Raw genomic sequence first — 24915 nt, 5'->3', positions numbered from 1 at the left:
TCCCTTTATATTAACTTCAGTTGGTAAATGGGCTGGAAGAACATTTAGATCCCATAAGGCTCTGTAGCCGGTACGACAGTCTATTTGACTGTTCTGAGGTAAATGATTAATGAAAACACCTGCCGGCACAAAATGAATACAGTAATAGTACCTCAAAGTGCAGCAAGAATAAAGAAGATTGTAAACCACTGCTGTAGTTTTAGAGCAAAACAGGCACATCAAATGTGGAGAAATAAGAGAACTGATTAAATAAGGGGAAAACAAGGACAAGAATCAAACTTTAATGTAAACGTTTGTTTATTGCAGAAATACTATAGCTCTTGTTTTTCATTTATTGTCAGCTATTGTCGGTAAAGTGGTATATTACTGGGCGGCACGGTGGCACAGTCACACACCTCCAGGGACTGTCTGTGAGGAGTGTGGTGTGTTCTCCCTGTGTCTGCGTGGGTTTCCTCTGGGTGACTGTCTGTGAGGAGTGTGGTGTGTTCTCCCTGTGTCTGTGTGGGTTTCCTCTGGGTGACTGTCTGTGAGGAGTGTGGTGTGTTCTCTCTGTGTCTGCGTGGGTTTCCTCTGGGTGACTGTCTGTGAGGAGTGCGGTGTGTTCTCTCTGTTTCTGTGTGGGTTTCCTCCGAGTGACTGTCTGTGAGGAGTGTGGTGTGTTCTCTCTGTGTCTGCGTGGGTTTCCTCCGGGTGACTGTCTGTGAGGAGTGTGGTGTGTTCTCCCTGTGTCTGTGTGGGTTTCCTCCCATGGTCCAAAAACACACGTTGGTAGGTGGATTGGTGACTCAAAAGTGTCCATAGGTGTGAGTGTGTGTCGCCCTGTGAAGGATTCGCACCCCCTCCAGGGTGTGTTCCTGCTTTACGCCTGGTGATTCCGGGTAGGCTCCGGACCCACTCCGACCCTGAATTGAAGAAGTGGTTAGAGACAATGAATGAATAGATTCAGGTTGCACTGCTAATATCAGTGTCTCATAATGTCTAACTAACTTGTTGGCACTATGGAATTCACTGTGCTAGCCCAAGGTAGGGTCACTTTTTTTTTTGTGAAGAAATTTTCAGATTTGAAAGTTGTGCCTCATGTTTGACAGTGCAGCCTTGCTGTGCGGTGACGTCATGGCCATGATGAGATTATTCTGATGTCTTTGTTCACAATCCCTTTTATAGAGCCGTAATCAATGGAGCAGAACGCATCACAGCGCTGTGTGGGAGATTAGAGCAGGATTCGAGCTGACAGGCCCAGTCTCCATGAATGAGTGCATTTGAAGTGAGAGAGTACGTCGATTTGCCGTTGCTTTGGGGATATTTTTGGGGGATTGGGGTGTGGGGGGCTCGGGGGCCATGTGACAACTACAAGGCCCAGTTTAGCGTATCAGTCGGATTTCCCAAAACGACACGCTAACTGTGATGAAGACTGTGTGAAATGTGTTGAGATAGATTGTGACGGACAGGCGAGAGAAAAGAATGTGAACGAGGGAGTTGGCTAAATCAGTTTCTATGCGATTTTTGATATGAAGAAAAAATTCCACTGATACCTGGAGAAAGCACAGTCACTAAAGCAGCTAAATGAGGTTATGTGTTCAAAAAAGACAGTTCTACTCAGTCACATTCATCTGCCTAGCTTTGATTTACTGTGCTGGATTTAGTATGGATTTAGCAAAGGCGGCACCGTTGACAGCAGTGTTTTTTTAAATAAAGTTTTTTAGGCATTTGCTGCAGGTAATATTTTTTGGCTTGAAATAGTAAGTGACAAAATTGGGTTAAAACAATGGACAAATATGTATATTACACAGTTTTTTACTTTCTCAAACATTTTTAGTCAGTGTCACACTTCTGTTTTGGTTAGAGTTATGATTAGCATTAGCATTAGCATCTTTTCATTGCACCTTCGGTAAAGTTGTATTTAATTTATCCCTCAGTACTTAATGCATCACCTACACAATGTTACTTTGTTTACATGTTTTATATTTCAATATGTATATATGGTTACTTTAACTTCCATAATCACAATGCTATATCACAACTGCACTTTAATCACAATCCATAATCATAATGTCTTATCACAACTGCCCTTTATGTAAATAATCACAACTGCCCTTTATGTAAATAATGTAAATAATGTTATATATTGCACTTCTGGTTAGATGCTAACTACATTTCATTGGCCCTGTACTTGTACTCTGCACAATGACAATAAAGTTGAATCTATCTATCTATCTATCTAGCATGTTTTACGTCAGCAGTTAGAAACGTAGCACTGAGCTAATAGCATGGTTTTAACCATTGAAAACTAGCAGACTGTGGCAAACTGTAATAGATCATTTTAAAAATAGTTAGGAATCAATGGTCTGATGTCACACCCAGACCGTTAAAATATTAACTGGGATTTACCACTGTTTTAAAATTAGGAACTTTCCATATAAAATAGTTGTGTTTTTGTTCTTGGAAGGGTCCGGATAGTAAACAAAATGGCTGCTCTTGTGTTTTGTTTGTGTTTTGTTTGACTTCTGCTACCTATCACCACCATTACAGAGTCTGTAAAATCTGCACTAACGGCATTAAATCCACTCTGAATGGCTTCTGAATGTTTTCATCTCAAATATTCCATTTTGTTTCTGACGTTTTATGGCATTCTCATCTGTAAAAATGGATGAATATACAGTGCATATACAAAACAGTAGATATTCCTTTAAAGTGCTGAAAGAGCTGACATTACAGGGTGGCTCGTAAGTGTGCAGTGACCGGGGCAGGTTGTACTCGAGTGAGTGCCTGGTGAGGGCAGACTGCGGTCTCCAAGCGTGTCTGCTCACTGAAGCGAGAGAGAGATAGTGAGGGAGAAAGAGAGAGAGAAAGAGCCCATGGGCCCAGCCAAGCCACATCACACTCACCCTCGGCCCATGAAAACACGACGACCACCACTAATCCCCCCGCAGCGTTATTTTGATGAATGAGATCTCTGATTAAACTTTTATATGTCTGAGGCGCACTGCTGTAAATACAGAGCCTGCTGCTGTGCCTTATGTCTCCAAGGCGGTTGAGCTGGTACTTGTCAAAATTAATAATAAATAATAATAATACAAATACATAAATAATTCCTCCCATTGAATTCTCCCAGCCTCCATGACTTGGCAGCACTAAGGAATCTCTCAGGGCTTGGATTTCCAAAGCGCTGACCACATGCACCTGATTAGATGAATCAGATACACTAACTTTTTGGCAGAAGTGGTAGGAAATGTCACTTTTGGGTTTCAGCCAAAAGAGGAAAAACAGCCAAAATGCTGCTTGTTTCATTAGGGTCCTGTGCAGACGCATTCACACAGTTGGAGCTTTAGCAGATAAACAGTGATAATGTCGGCCATATTGAACTTCCATATGGTTGCTGTCCAAAGTATCTCCATTTCTGGTGATGTTTAGTTTACTACACAGCGGCTGTCCTTCACACTGTGTGAAAATTTCATGATGGGCCAATAGAAATGCTCCAAAATTACTTGGAATTAAATATTTTTACATTGACTTCCATTAAAAGTTAAAGTTATTTTTTTTCTTGATTGTGATCAAAAATATTTGTATAAAATTCAGATGTTTCCTCACCATTATCTAGCTCTGTTTGTGCATTGGAAACTGTTTACAAAGCCTCAGTGTTTGTAATTGAGTAAAAAAAACAAACTGGCTCAGTCTGGTATGCTAGTCTCTCTCTCTCTCTCTCTCTCTCTCTCTCTCTCTCTCTCTCTCTCGCTCGCTCTCATGGCAGAGGCATCTGGAGTTGTATTAGACAACGGACAGAATTCCAAACGTTGAAAAGCACAAACCAAAGTGAGGATATTGCTCTATTCCTGCTCCATAGGTGGGAAATATTGACTTATTTTTATACTGATCACTTAAGGTGGAAATATCTCCAAACCCGGGAGACGGCTAAATGCATTACCAAAAGTGCTACAAAACTAAACACCTCGAGTTACAAATGAGTTCCTGTGCTAATTCAAGCAGTGAATAAAAACTTACAAACAAGTTAAACTTCAACCAACAATAAGGTACAATCGGCTTCTTACTCAAACATACCATTCCACCTTAAAAAAAAGGGAGGAGTTCGTTTTGCTGTGAGACAAGTTACATTTTAGACACATACAAACAACACTCATTATTCACAGACCTGTGTTAGGGAGAATAGAGCTTCTGTTCTTGCTACTCTGGGCTCAGCACTGCAGAAGCTGCACTATGTAACTTTTGGGGGAGGGTAGGAAATCCAAAACGGTATCTTTATGGATCTCAATATGCTCCAAGTGCTGCGATGTGGCACTGCAGTTAGTGTCACGGTCTGTGAGGAGTGTTGCGTGTTCTCCCTGGATGTGTGTGGGTTTCCTCCGGTCTTTCCCAAAGCAGACTGGCTGTTCCTGCCATGCTCCCAATGATTCCTGATGTTGTTGTTTCCCAGTCCGCACATGCACCGTACTGACAGTCGTAGCAGAAATAATGCATGTAGAGCTTCATTCACATTTGCTACTGCTGTTAGACCTATCCGCTCTCTGTAGCTTTGAGAGCTAATGTCAGTTAGCGAGCTAGCACACCTGTCTCTCAGCATACAGCTGCCAGGTGGGCCGCCTGAGTCAAATTCAGCTTATAGACCTTCTTTTGTTCATCAATCACTGGCTAAATCCATCTGTCAGCCCAATCTAATGCTTATCAAACATGCGGAGCCCAGGCAACGCTGGAGCTTCTGCCTTGAGTCTGACATTTCAGCGCGTTCCCACGCAGAGTCTTATTAGCCGCCTGTGTGCAGAAGCTCGCCATCCGCTGACCTTAGGAAAGTGGATTAAGTCATCAGGACCCGGAGTGACCCGCGCTGCCGAAAAGATATTGCAGTGGGCTCTGTGATTGACTGTTGACATATTGAAGCTTTGGTTTGAATAAAGTGCTTTTTTATTGAAGCTGCGTTATGAATAAAGTGCTTCCTTTTTTTTTTTTCAAGGCCTTTGCTTTTTTGCGTGTTTTTGCGATGTGTTTGCTGATGCATCCGAGGATATGAATGTGCAGAGTAAGAGCTGAATAGATGAGCGTTTGCTTGGCAGGTTATTGTCTTTTATTGTTGCTTTTATGCTCATGTTCCTTGGGCTTTTGGAGCAAATTGAGGCACATTTGTAAAAGCTAGATTTCCCCAGTGCAGAATAAAGGAATGTACCCTGCTTCTGATTGCGGAGGTTGCATTCAAGAGCCATAGTAGCTTTCACTAATCACATATTTCTGACTGTGGCTTTTACATTTACCCACTGTCCTCGAGAAACAATTCTTCCACCACCTAGGATTTATTGACACGATAGATTCAGATTGTACTCTCTCTCTCTCTCTCTCGCTCTTTTCTCTCTCTCTCTCTCTCTCTCTCTCTCTCTCTCGCTCTTTCTCTCTCTCTCTCTCTCTCGCTCTCTCTCTCTCTTTCTCTCTCTCTCTCTCTCTCTCAATCTCTCTCTCTTTCTCTCTCTCTCTCTCTCAATCTCTCTCTTTCTCTCTCTCTCTTTCTCTCTCTCTCTCTCTCTCTTTTTTCTCTCTCTCTCTTTCTCTCTCTCTCTCTCTCTCTCTCTCTCTCTCTCTCTCTCTCTCTCTCTCTCTCTCTTTCTCACACACACACACACACGCTGTCTCCATCTCTTTCTACACCTTTCTCTCTCTCTCTCCATCCTTCTCTCTCTTTTTCACACCCACCCCCCCATAGTGAAAGAGGCCTTGCTCTGATCTCATCCCCTCTGGCGTCACAAGAGCCTGGAGTGAGGCAATGACTTCACAGCGAGAGAGAGAGAGAGAATGAAGGGGAGAAGGGAAGAAAGAGAGAGAGCGGGGTGGGGTAAAGGGGGAGTGAGGCAAACTGAGAAAGACAGTGGAAGAGTGAGGGAGACTAGATGTGAGACTGTGTGAGAGAGAGAAGCTGAGAGGAAATGAGAAATAAGAAACAAGGAGAGAGAGAGATTAAGGAAGTGTGGGTGAGAGACTGAGGGAGGCTGATGGGAAAAAAAGGGAGGGAGGTAGAGAGAAAGGCAGAATGGGTGCATAACAGAGAGAGAGAGAGAAAGAGAGAGTGATGGAGCTTGTGAAATAGTAAAAAAGATGAAGAGGAGTGTGGAAGAGAGAGAGAGAGAGGATGGGAGAAACCGAACTGGTTAAAAAAGAAGGAGGGTAGAGGAGAAAAGAGTAAGGGAGAGAGAGACAGAGTGAGTGAATGAGAGAGGCTCAAAGTTAGAGAGAGAGAGAGAGAGGATGAGAGAGGCTGGGAGAGAATGAGCGAGAGAGGTTCAGAGTGTGAGTGAGAGCTTTAGAGAGCAAGTGAGGGAGAAGCTGAAAGAGAGAGCGAGCGATAGAGAGAAAGGAGGAGGAGGAGGAGGGAGGCTGAGAGTATGAGTGAGAGCCATAGAGAGAGTACGGGAGAGAGAGGGAGAGAGAGGTGCTGCATCAGTTCAGCTGCAGTAGTCGGAGGACAGCGGCGGCAGCAGCAGTTGGAACGGTGCTCCGCTGCTCTTCTATTGTCCGACTGCACAGCGCTCGGTCCACGCACAGCAGCGGTGAAGGAGCCGGGCAGGAGCTTACAGCAGGACAGTTGGAGCTACTGATAACCCTGCGCTCTTGGACAGGATATAGTGACCCTCTCTCCATCCTCCTGCGGGACCTGTGTGTGTGTGTGTTTTTTTATTGGTTTGTTTTTAATTTTTAATTTTAATTTTTTTTTTCGGTTACCTTTCCGGGCTTGTTCTCTTCTCAGGATCTGTGTGGATTTTGGAGGCTCCTGGAGAGAAAGTCATGGGGCTTTGGGACAGGGGCGCAAGGACAGTGTGGACAGAGAGTGTCCCGAGCCTGTGGAGACTAGTGTTGTTAGTGTGCTGCGGAATCCACACGGTTCACTCTCAGACGTCAGGGGACAGCAAGTCAATGTACTTCTGGGAGACAGGTATGGAGACCCCCGCCATTCTAACACCCTCTGCTCTGTTCCAACAGAAACGGCACCTGGGTTTTTGTTGTCCGACAGAACCCAGCAGGCAATGAGGGCTGTGTTTTATGTGAGCACATGTCCAATAATTTGTAGACACTCCTGAACCCAACTTCTTCAAGGTAGTGCACTGACAGATTGTATAAAATCCATAGAAAAGCATTAAATGAAGGAGAGTCAGGGGGTGCAACTGAGTTTAAGGTCACCGTGCTCAATGCCAAGACTCTACTGGAGAGGTATATAGCCCTGGGCTGAGAAACAGTGCACCTGGGATAGTACCAGACCTGACTACGGCCATCAGAACCTGATGGAAATGTTCTGATACCAGCGAAGAAGCTGTTGCTATGTTAATTACCTCAGTTGTAAATAAGTTGTTAGCAGAGTATAATAATCAGCTCATGCTTTTGATGAATGTAATGATGCTTTGTGGCTGTATTTCTCTGTGGTTCTATCAGACAATGATGCTGTAAAGCACCCCACTGTAGATTGTACTGTACATACGTTTAAAATAGAGGTTAGAATCTGTTCGTTTCCATAGTAAAGATATGATTATAATTGGATTACAACAGGTTTAAAGGGGCATGATTATTTTTTTTGTGTGTGATTATAATGGCTCTGTAGATGTATGACCCAGTTGTTTTAAAATAAATTGAGAGATTCACAGAGCACTAAGAGTACTGGCTTAAAATGTGCATGCTTTAGATGGAGGTAAAGATCAGCACTGGATCAGTACAAGATCAGTCAGGATCTGGGGGCATTCAGCCACGAAAACATTAGTCAGGTCTGGATCCCAACTTATCTAAAGCTTGTAATCAACGGAGAATGCAGGTCCACAGCTCCACAGCCCAGGGTTTTACACCTCCCCGATGGACCTCTGAGATGGAGGTAAAGATCAACACAGATGTGTTTAGACTAATTTAGGTTTAAATGAAAAAGGCGTATGATGGTGGATAGGCGTCGCTCTCTAGTTGATAGAGGTATTAACAGAGTGCTATGAGTTTTCTAGGTTAAATGTGCATGTTCTAGAGGAAGGTAAATATCAGCACAGACATGAGTCTGATCGTCTTAACTCTAATTTCTTAATGGTTTCTTATGTGAACAGATATTTTCGATAGTCGTCTTATGTCAGTGTGGCTCTGATATGCAGAGATTATAGCTGTGAAATGGACTCGCCTTTTTATGAAGGTGGATGTTGCTCGTTTTATATTGCCTTAGGAAACATAGCCATTGATTTATTATTATTTACTTTTGGATTATAATAGGTTTATATGGTGCATCAATTCCAGTAATATATTATGCAGTAATATTGATAGAAGAGTGCTATAGGTGAACTGTGCCTGCTTTTTTCCCAGTAAACATTTAGCCGTTGAACGTCTAATCAACGTTCTCTTAAGGTTGAAAATGAAAGTTGAAAAGACGTCCAAACACAGACATTGAAAAGACGACTATTAGACGTATTTTGGACGTCCATTGACGTTATTAATTGGTCCCGAAATAAATTACTTGTATAAAACGCGTTTTGGACGTCCACTGACGTTATCGATTGGTCACCACTTAACTAACTTATTAAGATGGATTTTGGACGTCCTTTGACGTTTATAATATGTCCTTGACGGACAGACAACTTTTAGACCTATTTTGAACGTTCAGGGAGGTCGCTTGTTTACTGTGTTATGACTTCTACAATGGGTATTGCTCTAGTTTTATTTCTCTAGATGTTCTCAAAAGACCGCTGGGTTAAATTGTGCATGCATTTTATGGTAAAAGATGGAATATGCTAGCTTTATTTTTCCTTATTTGAGATATGGACAGATGTTAGATTGCGGTAGATTTAAAGGCCTTGATGCTGACGGTTCTAATACGCAGTGATGTTTATGGAGTATTGCGGGTGGAAATACGCACTAGGTAATGGTAACTTCTCTATGAATGTGATATAGATACATTATTAGTAGAAACAGGTTTGCCTGTGAGGAAGATGTTAGCGGCCATAGTGTAGGTAATCTCTGGGTGCTGACTGTGATAGAGGTTTACTGGGGTCGCATGCCATAGATCTAAGAAACACCCACCCCCCCAGATGTTTGTTGCGTCTACTTTCGATACTTGTTATGTCTTCTTTCTAACTGCCGTCCAATTTGCTAGCTCAGACGTGCTGTGGTCTTTCCTTCTGACCGGCGTGCTCCCAAATCGATGCGTTGTTGTCTCTGTGCTCATGGCTTTTTTTTTATTTATTTTTTTAAAAGAGGATGTAGCTGAGTAAGGAGATTAAAAAGGGACAGGATTTATGCTGTGAAAACAAGCCGGAGAACAGGGCGAGAGGGAAGAGGAGCGCAGCGCATGGGGAAAACTTAGCCTACTTAGCATATTTCTCCCTCTATGTCACAGTAATTACACATTACCCTCCTATCAGGCTCTTACACACATGTCACACAGAACTAAACGGTGCCTGACATGACAGAGGATTGGGAAGCACTTGTGTCTCATTTCATGCTTATCAAAGACGCCTCTGTTTAATTGCACGACACTACGGGAGCAGCACGAGGGACAGGTGCGCCAAAATCAACCTCTCACGTTTCGATGAAGCTGGAGCTTCCAGACAGCGCCATAATATTATTGCGCAACTGAGAGTGCTTAGGGCAGGCTAAGGCAGTTTTGAGTTATGACGCTCCGTATGCATAATGAATCCGGCGGAAGCCAGGCTTAGGATCCAAACTGCAGGGAATTGGCTCGTCTCTCTTTTATTGGTTTCGCTGAAGTACAATATATCAGCTGCCTCCCGTCGATGGAGACATTTAGAGAAAATGACCATCTTTCGTCCTTCTTCAGCATCATTCTGGCGGTGTTGAAAAAGAAAAAGCAGTCTTCTCAGTGGAAAGCTTTAGAAGCAATAGGCGACACAGAGATCTGAACTCTCAGAAGTTGATTATTGAGTGCTGACCATGAGCCGTGAAACTGCTATATGAAGCTAATTTGAAAGGGCCCATCCCTGTGGCGAACCCTGAACACAGTGCTCATGTTTGAGCTCTCTCACCATATATTTGATGTGTGTATTACAGGGGCTTAAATAATATAAGAGTGTTTGGCCTTGACTTGTGGTTGATCTCTTTCACCATTACTAAGAGAGAGGAGACTACTCTAGGAAGAGATAACAGTACTGTAATGTTACCTCATTCATACTGCGGCAATTTCCCTCACAATCCTTGTTAACACCATTATTGTGGGGTTATCTTTGTTTGGGATGTGTTAATCAACGTGATGACCCTCCAAACCTACATTGTACAAGTAAATTAGGGTGACAAGATGTCTGGATTCAGGCCAGACAGTAATAATCGCTTAATAATCCTCCGTTTTAATGTTTCACTTTGGATTGGATTGATTTTTTTACACGTATCTGAAGAAAACCCTTTATTTAACTGTATTTAATTGGTTTAAGCCCTGTAAAGGACTGGCGCCCCATCCAGGGTGTGTTCCCACCTTGCGCCCAATGATTCCAGGTAGGCTCTGGACCCACCGCGACCCTGAACTGGATAAGGGTTACAGATAATGAACGAATGAGTGAATAATTTGTTTAACAGTGTCACGTGACTTCGTAGGTCACCTATAGACTACTGCACAAGGGCCACCCTCACCCGTGTGTTTCAGTGATGAGCACAGCATGGAGAATTGAGAGGAATCGTGTCTGTCTAGGTGGGTAGTGTCAAAGCAAAGCGGCAGATCTGCGTGAACCTGTGGGAAAGGTATGCAGATATGTCCTATAAACCGCTCAAATGTCTAGTTCATGATTGTAATCAAAAAACACCTTTTATAAAATTCTGAAGTGTTTACTAAGCTCCAGTGTCTGTAAATGACTAAATAAACAAACTGGCTCGGTCCGGTATGCTAGTCCTTTTCTCTCTCTATCACTCTCTCTCTGCTCATTTCATCTGGAGCTTTCAGATAATGGAGAGAACTCCAAAAATTGAAAAGCATGAACCGAAATGAGGATATTGCTCTATTCCTACTCCATAGTTGGTTAATATTGTTTCAGATCACTTAAGGTGGAAATTTCTCCAAACTCGGAAGATGGCTTACCGTTACCCAAAGTGCTACAAAATGAAACACCTCGAGTTACAAATGAGTTTCTGTGGTAATTCACACAGTTTATAAAAACTTACAGACAACGTAAACTTCAGACACATACAAACAACAAACCATTCCACCTTAAAAGGCGCTTAGCTTCCGAATGTAAGCAACCAGAGAACTGGGTTTCCCTTTAAATATTACAAGTAGGCATCAAGTTTCACAACAAAACAATCATTAATGTTATAAATTTCTTGTTCAAAATGATTAACTATGTTTAATAGAGGCGGCACGGTGGCGCAGCAGGTTAGTGTCGCAGTCACACAGTTCCAGGGACCTGGAGGTTGTGGATTCGATTCCCACTCCGGGTGACTGTCTGTGAGGAGTGTGGTGTGTTCTCTCTGTGTCTGTGTGGGTTTCCTCCGGGTGCTCCGGTTTCCTCCCACAGTCTAAAAACACACGTTGGTAGGTGGATTGGTGACTCAAAAGTGTCCATAGGTGTGAATGAATGTGTGAGTGTGTGTTGCCCTGTGAAGGACTGGTGCCCCCTCCAGGGAGTATTCCCGCCTTGCGCCCAATGATTCCAGGTAGGCTCTGGACCCACCGCCTCTCTGTTTCTGGAATAATGTCCTCCTTTTTAGGCTAATGAAAGTGGTCACCCTATTTCCAATACATTTACGCTTCCTTTATGTTCTCAGAGTGTGGCCAACACTTATCTGACTTGATATGAAGGTTCCCATGCTTTTTTTTTGCAAGCATTTTCCGTTATTAATCATCACACATGTTTTGTTTTACCCTCTTCATTCTTACCCTCACATCGTCTCAGTCTTCAGGGAAATATCCAGCCTGCCAAGTATTGAACATATAAAGACCCACACAATCAATGAGGCTGTCAGAGGAAGCGCTAAACTTCATGTTTCATCTAAGTGTAGACATCAAACTGAAGGGCTGTTAAAGTGCCTTCCTCACACGGTGTGCACTGTACACAACCTGCTGCCACTTATAAGACGAGGGCACCCAGGGATTCAATTAATCGACTGATGACACAAATAACAGCAGTGTCCGGTTTTGAAGCTCTGTCTCCTGACAAAACCGGCACACACCTCATTAGTTTACCCTGGAGCACTGACACCATGCTAACGCAGAAGAACTTGTCAGTAGCTCTGAAGAGCTTTAGCCCTGTCACATTAATGACTCTATCAAGCATGTCCTTCCCCTGCTACTGCACCAAAACCTGGATCTGAAGTTTGTGCTTGCTCTATGTGGGTTTTAGTGTCTCTGTTTCTTAGTTGTACAGTCGAGCGTCCATTCACTGGAACGTAGGGTTATTCACTGGGTCAGAGGCGTCTCTATAGAAACAAGCCGAGTTCTTTTTATTGACTAGATGCAGAGAGTATATTCTGGGACTGACATTGTAACCTCCTCACAGGCTTCTGCCTGGTCCTACTAAGATGCACTTAGACCCCAGCAGCTGTTAAGCAAGCTCTTCAGGTCTCATTTTTTTTTTCATTCCTTATCTAGAGATTAGCATGGCAGCATGTGAGCTAGGTTGTTACAGGATTAGCACTTTTACACCTCATCACGTTTTGTTCCTCAAGCACTGGGGCATGTAGATAAATGGGAAATGTCCTCAGAGTGCGTCTCGTTCCTCTTTAATACTTATCCATCATTTGCACACAGATTATAGAGATTACGTGCAGTCACCCATGGCGCTTGATCGTGCTAGTCCTTACGGCCGTGCTGTAAAAGCTGCTCACAAGTCGCACCACATTAACTCGCTTATAAGCCTTGTTAGGGCAGCTGGAAAGTGCAGGCTGAATTCTAGTAAGCACACGAAGGGCTTCCCCCCCACTGGATTAGCCACCTTTCTCTTGTTCTCTGTCGTAACTCGAGTTCTTTCTTGGCTTGACACGGTCTCTAAAATTAGGGTGACCATACGTCCTCTTTTTCCCGGACATGTCCTAGTTTTGGAATGGAGTAAAACATCTGGGATTTCGCATTGATTTCACATCAAGATTCACCTCGACATTAATTCTGTGTGCGGATTGATTAAGATTAAACAAGCTCTGCCTTCTCACCGCCACTATTGGTCTACAGCAGTGTTGGATACTGGTCTTTCAAGGAGTGGAAGCTCAATTTCGGCCTACATCATAAAATGTGTCGGTTTATTTATACGTAAATTCTACCCTCCGTTCCTTTTTAAGAAAATGATCCGTGACCCTGTCGTACCAACAAGGCGTCTTTTCCAGGGACTTGACTAGTGTCCTCTCAATGGCCAGCAGAGCTAGGCTGCTTAAACGGCCTTGGCCCATGTGAAGTGTGTCCGCCTGTGCTCCCACGGATCTTTACACCAAAGGATCGCTGATTCGCTCATTTCGCTGTCAATCAAAAAGGGATTCAGCCTCAGACAGATCATCCAATCATCATGCAGAAGCTGAGCGTCCGGGCCAGCCCACTGCCCCATAACATGACCGACACCCAGAGACGCTGAGCGTCTGATGGACGGGACAAAGCCCAGCATTTATCCAATGACTCGTCTCGTTTCGCTGCACTTCACTTCTTCGCTATTGAACTCTGTGGATGCTCAGCGTCCTCACTGTTTAAAGCACCGTGAAGCTGCGGGAAAGATTGAGAGGAAAGCCGCATCTTTACCAGTGATAGGAAGCTGATTCTGAACAAAGGTTGAGCGCGTTGTAGTGCATATTTATTCAATGACATGTACACACAACAGTATATATTTGATCACTTATTTTTTTACATTTAGGGGAAGCTGAGCTTCCCTTGCAGTCTTAGAGCAATCGCCACTGGTCTACACCCTCTCCGACAAGAGCCGACTGAGCACAACCCAAGAATGCCTAAACACTAATTTAAATTCACACCAATCTGTTTGACGATATCTGACTTTTCTAATTTAATTATGTATTTATTAATATATTACACTGGTATAAATATAAATAAAAAAAGTCTATTGATCTAGCGATATAGGGTATTAAAGCTGTGTATTAGTCTTGATAAATGAATAAATGTTTATGTATTAATGAGTGTGTTAATATATTTAACTCCCTCCTATCTTCACAGACCCACACAAACACTCCCTGCCCCGGTCCTACATCTTAGGCACACTTGAATCCCCTCAGCCACAACAGACACCAAACCAAGATATGGTCACCGTAATATAATGTTCTTTGCCTTGGGCCTAGGTGGGTGTTTTTTTGTAGCATGGGGATCCAGTACAATCCCTGTTTGAAGCCTGTAAGACCATACCAAGTGTGTCTTTCGCTAGCTTAGCACAGAGATCTGCTGTGGTGTTTTCTGTCTTAGCAGGATTTGAAGTGTAACTCTGTAGAAGTTACAAAACGCAGACGCAGTGCTAAAGCTCCAGGGCCGTTTAAAGACAATTGTTACAAATGAGACTAGAAGCTTTTTGTCAAGTAGCGAGTAGCTATCCATTCAGTGGAATTTCTCCCTACGGCCCCCAGTAACCTTCTTCAGAGCAACTGGAATAGCAATTCAGAGCTATAGTAAACGTGCACTTAATCCGCCGTGGGTGGGGGTAATAAAGCATCCATTTCAGACACAGAGATGAGGATATCTGTGGCATCGGTCCCGTCAAATCTCCAAGTAATTTTAGCAAATGCATTTCAATGTGACCCTTTGCCACCTCCATTTTCATACTACCTGGAGGCGAGCGAACTCTCTGGGTATAATTGGTTGGCTACTGCTCAAGACCCTTGGCAACAGCTCGCAAATTTAGGACGTGCATACAAATGAAGGCGTATTTATGGGTTCATTATTCTTTTACAAAAGTTCTGTTGGTATTTCGTCTGGTTGTGAAATACACTTCTCTTGAATCGGGTTTGTTTAGTGCATTTGAAGGACAGCACATTTGCTGTGTGTTTTGAATTTGGTGGCACGAGGTACTGTACGCTTTTTTACCTTACAATCTACAGTGAAGTCGTGTGTGGGCGAAATGATTCGGAACAAGCGGACCTTCAGGTTGTATTTCGTATTCTTCACGTTTCAATGAAGAAATGAAGAGAAATCTCCCCAGGGCCAGAGGTGCAGGACGTGATGAAAAAAAAAAAAGCATTCCGTTTATGGTGGATTTATCACAGATATATCCTCTGCCCTTTTACTTCTGCCTGCTTTATCAGTCCCCAAAGGACATAGCGTTTATCGCAGGATAATTAGGACAGACTCCAGAAATCATAAAGTGGGCAGATTGCCAGCGATATAACTATAATCGTGTTCATATGAATGTCTCAGATTTGGGTTTGTTTTCACTGGTCCAGCCATAGAGACGGTTTAAATCCTTCCCTTTTGGGACAGACACTGGGTTCAGGTCATTATTTAATAACGATATCTCCTCCATATATCCAGGAGCAGCACTGTCACAAAACCCTGGCAGTTAAAGCATATTTCTACCTCTGAAAGTGTTGAAAAGTGTAGAATAGAGGTGTGGAAGGAAATTCTGAACTATTTCACACCTCCAAAACCGGCCATTTTTGTTTATTTCCAGGAAGGACGGATGTATTTGTTCGCCCGTTATTTCATCCTACGGCATTGTGGCATTGTACATTTTAATCTCTCCGTTTCAGTGAAAACAAAGCACTGAGGAGCTACAGAGGGCCACAACATTCTTCTCTTTTTATTTAATTACATAATCTAGTTTTTCACTCCGAAACTAAGCTGCGGTATAATAGACCAAAATCCACTTATTATGGAATGGTCTGGCCTCCAGAAAGATGCGCCTGCTTTCCCAGAGCTAGCTCCCCACTCAGAAACATGTTGTTTAATCTAAATGGCGGGGCTTACACTAAGACTAAATCATTACTGATACGGCAGTGTTGCATGGATTATAGATTATTCTCAATCCATAAACTTTATTTAGCGTGACGTAAGAGGATTGGCCCGTTGTGTCTTATTTGAGATCCTGATAGCGTACGATAATCATGCAGCTTTTTTGTATATGAATGAGTTAAAAATAGTGAACGTGGTTGGATGATTTTTTTTTTTTAGGATTCAAAATCCAGGCTTTAATTTGGATTTAAACAAACCTTAAATAATAAAAAATCTGAAAGCTCTCAGCTTGGATATAGCACTTAGTCAATTCGGAAACTGATTTATGGCTGTGCATATATCATAAAGGACATTTTGAAGTCGGCCATTTTGGATCCAATGTTTGTCTTTTCAATGGGAAGAGGGTCATGTGACACATCAAACTTATTGGGAATTTCACAAGAATGGTGTGCTTGGTTTTAACGTAACTTTATTCTTTCACGAGTTATTTGGGCATGACCCTACATGACCCTTTTCCCTTTGAAAAATCAAAAGTTGGATCCAAAATGACCGACTTCAAAATGGCCACCATGGTCACCACCCATCTTGAGAAGTTTCCCCCCCTCCCATATACTAATGTGCCACACACAGGAAGTTAATATCACCAACCATTCCCATTTTATTAAGGTGTATCCATATAAATGGCCCACCCTGTACATAGGGCTTCACAGTGGTGCAGCAGGTAGTGTCGCAGTCACACAGCTCCAGGGACCTATGACAGTCAGTGAGGAGTTTGGTGTGTTCTCTCTGTATCTGTGTGGGTTTCCTCCGGGTGCTCCGGTTTCTTCCCATGGTCTAAAAACACACATTGGTGGATTGGCGACTCAAAAGTGTCTGTAGGTGTGAGTGAAAGTGTGAGTTTGTGTCACCCTGTGAAGGACTGGCGCCCCCTCCAGGGTGTGTTCCTGCCTTGCACCCAATGATTCCAAGTAGGCTCTGGACCCATCGTGACCCTGAACTGGATAAGCGCTTACAGACAATGAATGAATGAATATATATATATATATATATATATATATATATATATATATATATATATATATATATATATATATATATATATATATATACATGGAATTTCATTTACAGAATTATACTTCATGGATACTCATTTAGAGCATGTTTGTGTCCACCTTGTCGTACGCCTTATGTGCAGCAGCAGTATTAATTATAGTTATGCAAATAACAGGAGTAATAATGGTAGTTATCTGAAATGAGGCACCTACGTTCATTCCTACCCTCGTCCACACTTTTGTACGTTCATACACTTACATGCTTTTATTCATACTCATGTTCATCCTGAATTACATACATACCCACACATATATACAAGTGCACATAGCCACAGTCACATACATGGATGTACACCTATGCACTCTTATCTATGACATTTTCAGTTAAACACAGATGTACATGTCATGTTTTGAGTGCATAGCTTACTCAATCCCATCAGGCTTTGAGGCTGAAACTGACCCATGTCCAATAGACTTGGATAGGGATGAGTTGTAGTGCTCTTGTAATCCAAAACTAATCTTATCCAACTAATCCAACATCAGCACCTGAACTCTGAAAGGTTCTTGTGATTGAATGCCATCAAATCTTCACAGAAATATTCCAAGTCCACTCAAAGTGCGCCTTAAAAGCTGCGTTAGACACAGAACCCAGTGGGAGATGAGATGGAGTTTAGGAAAATGAGGGCTCTTTGTGATCATAAGTTTCTTGGTGTTGAATGCCATCAAATCCTCACAGAAATGTTAAATGCCCACTCGGGAGAGACAGTTACTGTTGCAAAGGAAGGACAAATCACCTACTGATGTCCTCAATTTGAAAAGAAATGCTGGCTGAGCAGGTAGCCACCGACATTTCGCCAAGTGTACCAAAGTATATTTGTTGCTTAAGAACCTCATTAACAGTCTCATTAATCTTAAACTTCATCTCCCACTGGGCCCTGTGTCTGGTGCAGCTTTTATAAGGCATAGTTTTGTGTGATCTATGCCACCCCTGGTCCAATCGACTCGCTGGTTCAATCACTATTCAGTGTGCCGGAACCTCATAATTTACCAATTAATCCTAGCGCAGATCGATGTGTGTTCCCACAGCGTCTCAGCCCACTGTAGACTCAGAATCATCCCAGTTTTTACTGATTTAGCTCCAGGAAAATGTACTCTTCCTCAATTAGGATGCTTTGTAAGCAAGCACAGACATCGCCTTCACACTGATCAAGCCACTCAAAACTAAGCGTGTTGATCAGAGGCCGTTCTCGCCTGAAAAGCTGACTCCAGATCAGCCGTGATAAGTTTGATAAATATTGGCCTTGCTCTCCTCTCATCTTCTCAAGTGTCTCGTCAAAGATGGGACAGAAGTACTTAACACATCCACAGTGTCAGATGTAAGACTTCCACTCTTGACAGTGTTGAGCGCTGCAGCAGCATAAACTCTGCTTTCCCAACGCTGCTCCAAACAGAGTTTGAAGAGATTTTTTTTTTTAGTTACGCACCCGCGGCTTTCGCCCGAGGAAGCAAGCCCCAAAGACCACGGCTATGCCATTCAAAATGTCTCCTTTTCATCTCCCCCGAGATGGAAGGCGCCACTTCCAGTGGCCTGAAAGGAATGGAATCTGAGAGCTGTGACATTTATTAGTTGGCCAATCTTGCTGGAGTTCCTGTGGGTAATAATGCCATGGAAAGGACGAGAGAGTTTTAAAATGCACTTTCTTTTCCCCTCCCTTTAACCAGAGCCAGCTCAAATCAGAGCAGACCTTCTGCGTCGGGCTCGAGGATGCATACTTTTTCTTCTGGATATTCATAATCATCTGATTTATGGCATTGCATGGTCAATCTGCAAGTTTTTGGGTTCCAGAGTGTCTTAGTAAAGTCTTGGTAAATGGCAGTAAAGACCTGTTTATGCTCCTGCGTTGACTCGACGTAGAGCCTATGCCATTGTGATGCGAGTGCCTTATGCCATTGTGAGCGAATAAACACTAGGGCTGAATAACAAATATCTTCCTCTACACTGTGTAGTACGTAGTTTTATAAATCGGTAAAGTGCACAATGTAGGAATTAGGGTGATATTTGGACCAGGGCATAGTTTACATGCGGTGACATGAAAGAAACTAATACCGAGCCAGCAGTTTTTCCCACGTGTTCCCGCTTCTCGTAGGGAGTTTTCTTGCTTTTTATTTTTTTGCGTAGGCGTCCATAATTTTCCCTTGTTCTACCTTTTTATTTATTCCATGCTGTCCAAGCCAATGTCTGAATTAGCTGCTGTTTGCAGTCTCTGAGAAGAGCAGCACAGTTTCTGCACCTCCGCGGTTCGACTTGAGCCATGTTTGTCTGACTACAAACCAATCACAGGCGTAGACGTGACGCGCAGTCGCATTTCTAGGGAGGTGCCTGTCAGGCAATGGCTAGGGGTTGCCCTGTAGGATTCGTGTTGGCGTGGAACCTCTGTGTTGCCTTTGGCGTAGGTTTGATGCAGAAGCATAAATTGGCCTTAAGTGTACCCTAACTGGGCCATTGATTTGAGACTTCACTAAGAGCACACCATGAACACACTGGACGAATGACCATGATTTATCCCTATCCGCTGAGCGAAAGAAAATGGTAATTTTGCCATTTAGCCACAGGAGACTGGCGCTGTGGCTGCTGAGGTGATTGGGATGTCGTCCCCAGGCTTGGCTTGAATGGACGAGCTCTCCCAGAACAGCGCTCTGGCGGCCGGGAACATGGCAGGATCTGTAATGTCAGTGTCCGGCGTGCTCCAGCTAATCGTGTTTGACAGGCTCCTGGATTAGTCAGCCATGGCCAGATGGCCTCAGGAAGGCCAAGCTTTTAAAGCAGGCAAACAGTGGGCATCGACTTTAGTCCGCCGTCTCTGTCTCTGATGTAGGGGTGGGCAATATGTTGAGATTATACATGAGATGTCCAGTTTGTAGACGTCTCTCAAAATGAGTGGACATAGATATTCAGTTGTGCACACAGCTGATGTAATCTCCATAGGAAAAGCCAGAAATGAGATGGGGTGCTGTGAAGCAGCTGCATATGAACCTATGGTCATGTTTGTAGGTTTTTATTCACTGTTTGAATTACAGTAGAAATCAGTGGCGATTGCTCTAAGACTGCAAGGGAAGCTCAGCTGCCCCTAAAATGTCAAAAAAAAGTGATCAAATATATACTGTTGTGTGTACATGTCATTGAATAAATATGCACTACAACGCGCTCAACTTTTGTTCAGAATCAGCTTCTTATCACTGGTAAAGACGCGGCTTTCCTCTCAATCATTCCCGCAGCTTCACAGTGATTCAAACAGCGCGGACGCTGAGTGTCCACAGAGTTCAATAGCGAAGCAGCAAAGTGCAGCGAAACGAGACGAGTCATTGGATAAATGCTGGGCTTTGTCCCGCCCATCGGATGCTCAGCGTCTCTGGGGGTCTATGGGGCAGTGGGCTGGCCTCGGCTGACCAGGATGCTCAGCGTCGGCATGATGATTGGATGATCTGTCTGAGGCTGAATCCCTTTTTGATTGACAGCGAAATGAGCGAATCAGCGATCCTTTGGTGTAAAGATCTGTGGGAGCATTACATTTTCATTCTGTTCTGAGTTGAACCAGACTTTCTTAATCCTCTTAGCAGCATTTTCTTTGTTAAAAACGACTAGTGACAAATCAAGCTTCTATTTCTGGTGGGTTTTTTGTAGCTGCTTGTGTTTGGAGACTGACTTCTATCACTCTTTCTGACTTCTATCGAAGTTTCTGTCCAGCGGGTGCTGCTGAGCCCCTCCACCGTCACAAAGCACTCACAGGGGGACACACTTCACATGGGCCAAGGCCGTTTAAGCAGCCTAGCTCTGCTGGCCATTGAGAGGACACTAGTCAAGTCCCTGGAAAAGACGCCTTGTTGGTACGACAGGGTCAAAGATCATTGTTTTAAAAAGGAACGGAGTGTAGAATTTACGTATAAATAAACCGACACATTTTATGATGTAGGCTGAAATTGAGCTTCCCCTTCTTGAAAGACCAGCATCCGCCACTGGTAGAAATTCATTTGCAACTCAAGCTGTTTAGTCTTGGAGCACTTTACTTTCAAACAAAGTTAGTGGTCTCCTGAGTTTGGAGCCAGTTCCAGCTTAAGTAATGCAACTGTAACAGCAAAAATAGGTCAGGGTCACCCACCTATGGAGCAGGAATAGAGCAACATTCTCATCCATTTTCATGCTTTTCAACATTTGGAGGTCAATGTCCAACCGTCTAAACGCCACCGGATTTGATTTCTCAGCCAACAATCCCTGAGACTTCAGTTTGATACACTTCGCTTGTTTCCCATTTACAGAGCCAGGGCTGCGTACAAACAAATGACCTTTTTTGCAGCACACAAACAGACAAGAGAGTTTGCAAATGTTGAGGAAACATTGTGTATTACATTGATATTAAAATTGTGATGTAGTCAGATCCTTACAGAAATGTTCTGACATCCAGTGGACACTAGCTAAATAACTCAAGGCTCTGAAAGAATGTGTCGCTTTAAAGAAACCCTTACTGAGAAAAGGAAATAGACACAAAAGAAGAACATTAGAAAGTTGAAAGTCATGCGGCTTCTCGTTTTCTCATTGACCAGACCTTGAACTTAGATCTTTTAAGATTGAACTTTGCAGGCATGGTGCCATATCCCTTTAGATTTTTTTTGTGCAAAAACATTTATATCGTCGCATGTATCTCCCAAAATAGTAACTTTACAGGAGAAGGGAAAAAAACCTTCTTAACTTTCAATGGAAGGCAATTTAAAAAGATTTTATTCAGGGTAATTCTGAAGGACAGCTGCTGTGTTCACAAGTTAAGCACGTCCTCCTATCTGTCCCTCACTCATCCAGCAACTCTTCAGCTCACAGTAACTGTACACCTTCACAGTCTCTGCAGCGGCTTTTCTGCATTCACGCCCAGCTCCACACACACACCCCATACACACACATACACACCAGAGCCTGCGTGATGGCCTCTGGAGCTAGGAGGAGTTTATTTCCATCACTTTGCCAATTATAACTCACCCCAGGCATCTGACACGAGCCCATGCCAGACAAGCCTTTAAACCCTCTCTCCTTTGATTACTGTACGGTCTATTCTCACTTACTACTTCCACGTATCTGCTTAAGCCTTAATTAACATACACGCTGCGTTAAACTAAACATTCATCCACACAAGATGGTCCTTCTAGGGTTCTTGATTAAAGGCTGTGATTGTGTTTAAAACAATGAGATCTGTGTTGAATCTTTTATATGTTTTAGTGATGTTTTGAACGAGGAAGTGGTTCTTCAGGCCGAGGGAGAATGTGTTATTATGGTTCTGTTTAACACGTTTTGGATAATGGTTCTGTGAAGCACCGAAAACTTCTTCTGTTATTACGAATTTGGTGCTACTTTAACATTTTTACGTGTGGAGTGTTCTCCCTGTGTCTGCATGGGTTTCCTCCGGGTGACTGTCTGTGAGGAGTGTGGTGTGTTCTCCCAGTGTCTGCGTGGGTTTTCTCCGGGTGACTGTCTGTGAGGAGTGTGATGTGTTCTCCTTGTGTCTGCGTGGGTTTCCTCCGGGTGACTGTCTGTGAGGAGTGTGGTGTGTTCTCTCTGTGTCTGCATGGGTTTCCTCCAGGTGACTGTCTGTGAGGAGTGTGGTGTGTTCTCCCTGTGTCTGTGTGGGTTTCCTCCAGGTGACTGTCTGTGAGGAGTGTGGTGTGTTCTCCCAGTGTCTGCGTGGGTTTCCTCCGGGTGACTGTCTGTGAGGAGTGTGGTGTGTTCTCCCAGTGTCTGCGTGGGTTTTCTCCGGGTGACTGTCTGTGAAGAGTGTGGTGTGTTCTCCCTGTGTCTGTGTGGGTTTCCTCCCGGTAACTGTTTGTGAGGAGTGTGTTCTCCCAGTGTCTGCATGGGTTTCCTCCGGGTGCTTCGGTTTCCTCCCACAGTCCAAAAACATACATTGGTAGGTGGATAGGCGACTCAAAAGTGTCCGGAGATGTGAGTGTGTGAGTGAATGTGTGAGTGTGTGTCACCCTCCAGGGTGTGTTCCTGCTTTGCGCCCTGTGATTCCACGATCTTGAACTGGATAAGTGCTTACAGACAATGAATGAATGAATGAATAAACCTTTTCAACTTTAAAAAATAAATAAATTAATAAAAAAAAAACCCTAAAAGGTTCTATAAAGAACACACAGTTCTAAATAGAACTATTCTCTTTAATTAAGTTTCAGTGTAGCACTCTGACTCTGTAGTAACCTGGAAAATGTAGCTTCTTACCCTCCTCCAAAAGTTACATAGTGCAGTTTCTGCAGTGCTGAGCCTGGAATAGTAGTGAAAAGAGGCTCTGTTCTCCCTGTTACAGCTCAGTGAAACATCACAATGTTCAAGCTGTAATTTTAAGGTAAAATACTACCTGCTTTTACTTTAAATACACAAAATTAGCTTGTTTTAATGCAGTTATTTTTCTACCCTATAAACAAAGTATGAGTGCACCCAGTGGGGTACAGTGTGGGCCGGGCTCCAGTCGATTGAGGTGGGCCAGTCTGGACAAAGGTCCATAGACTGATTGTTGATACTAGTCCAGACCTTCTGGTCAGCGTGTGATTAGAGGCCTCTGTCCGCTCTGAATTCTTGTCTACTCATCCCTGCTGCTGGGCTCGTCCGCACGGCCTTCTCTCCATCCCCAGCGTGCACACGGCGGCTTTGCAGCCCCGGCTTTAATGGAGATTGGGTTCTTCCGGCGAGGGGATTGGATTACATCGCTGTCACAGCTGTCAGTCACGGTACAAACCCCTCTACGCCACGGTGACAGCTGCAGCCATGGCAACGCTGCTGTGACGGCTGCCTTACATTAAGCATTGCATCTTTTTGAGCTCCTTTTGCCTTTGCTTGTCTCTCTCTCTCTCTCTCTCTCTCTCTCTCTCACTGGGGTGCCAGCGCTGGGAGATTTCGGAGAGAGAGAGAGAGATGAGGGTGCCGTTAAACTGTTTTTGCGTTTGTGTGGGAAGCACGGCGTTAGCCAGAAATCTCTGTAAACTGGAATTTCAAATGATCTCTGTGCCTCCGCACTTTTTCCATGACAACAGCTCACATGCTGTAGCTCATGCTGGAGCTATGCCTCCATGAGCGTTATGGCTGGAGGAATACGACCATAAATTTAAAAAGCACTGCTGAGATAATGGCTCTTAATACAGGGGGTCCTCGACTTACGACGTTGATCCGTTCCTACGTCGCGCCGTAAACCGAAGTCGGAACATACGTACATACTGTACGTAAATAACATACTGTAAGCACTTATCCTAACACAGTAATCATCAAAAAACACATATAATTCATAGGAGCAGATCCTTTCACATGTTCAAGGATGCAATCTTTATCCTTGATAATCGTAGCGACAGTCGAACGACTAAGTCCAAGCGACCAGCCAATGTTTGTCGCTGTTTCCCCATTATCGAATCGCTTTATGATATCTAATTTCACTTCCATGGTGATGACTTTCCTCTTCTTCGATGCACTGCCATCAGAAGAGTCTGCCTTACGCTTGGGAGCCATAATGAAGGGCAAAAAGTTCACAAAATCAAACACACTCGTGCACACGTGAGAGAGAACGACGTAGCAGCGAGCTAAAATGGCGTACAATGCGACTAGGGTTACGCCGTCCTCCTGGGTCCCGAGCCGCGTAACCGTGTATTCTTCCGCCGCGAACACCAAACACGAAGTTCACGTTACGACGTTTACGACACAAAACCACTTAAGTCGAAACAAGGCTTCATACAGTAAATGGGAGATGTGTCGTAACCACGAAACATCGTAACTCGGGACTGACGTAACCCGAGGACCTCCTGTATTAGAACGTCGTGCAATAAATCTAAAAATAGAAAAAAAGGTAAACCACTAAAGAGGCCTATCACCTGAGAGAATTTAAAGACAAACATAAATAAATAAATAAATAAATAAATAAATAAATAATGGCCATTTATTAACCCATGATGCCTGGTCATATGAGGCACAGTTCACTGCCCAGCGCCGTTTCTAACGTGACCTTTTTGTAATTGTGA

At 43.6% G+C, this 24915-nt stretch overlaps 1 protein-coding gene across 1 annotated transcript in view; it reads left to right on the top strand.

Annotated features, from left to right (window-relative positions):
• The first annotated feature begins 6752 nt into the window (after positions 1-6752).
• thsd7ab (thrombospondin, type I, domain containing 7Ab) overlaps positions 6753-24915 on the top strand; it is a 144626-nt gene continuing 126463 nt past the window's right edge. Inside the window, exon 1 of the mRNA XM_066676647.1 lies at positions 6753-6925. Coding sequence (XP_066532744.1) covers positions 6778-6925 — 148 coding nt within the window. The 5' untranslated portion in view covers positions 6753-6777. The remainder of the gene's footprint in view (positions 6926-24915) is intronic.

The sequence above is a fragment of the Hoplias malabaricus genome, chromosome 1, assembly GCF_029633855.1.
Source record: "Hoplias malabaricus isolate fHopMal1 chromosome 1, fHopMal1.hap1, whole genome shotgun sequence".
In the NCBI taxonomy this organism is placed as follows: domain Eukaryota; kingdom Metazoa; phylum Chordata; class Actinopteri; order Characiformes; family Erythrinidae; genus Hoplias; species Hoplias malabaricus.
This window is presented reverse-complemented; position numbering and strand designations above follow the sequence as displayed.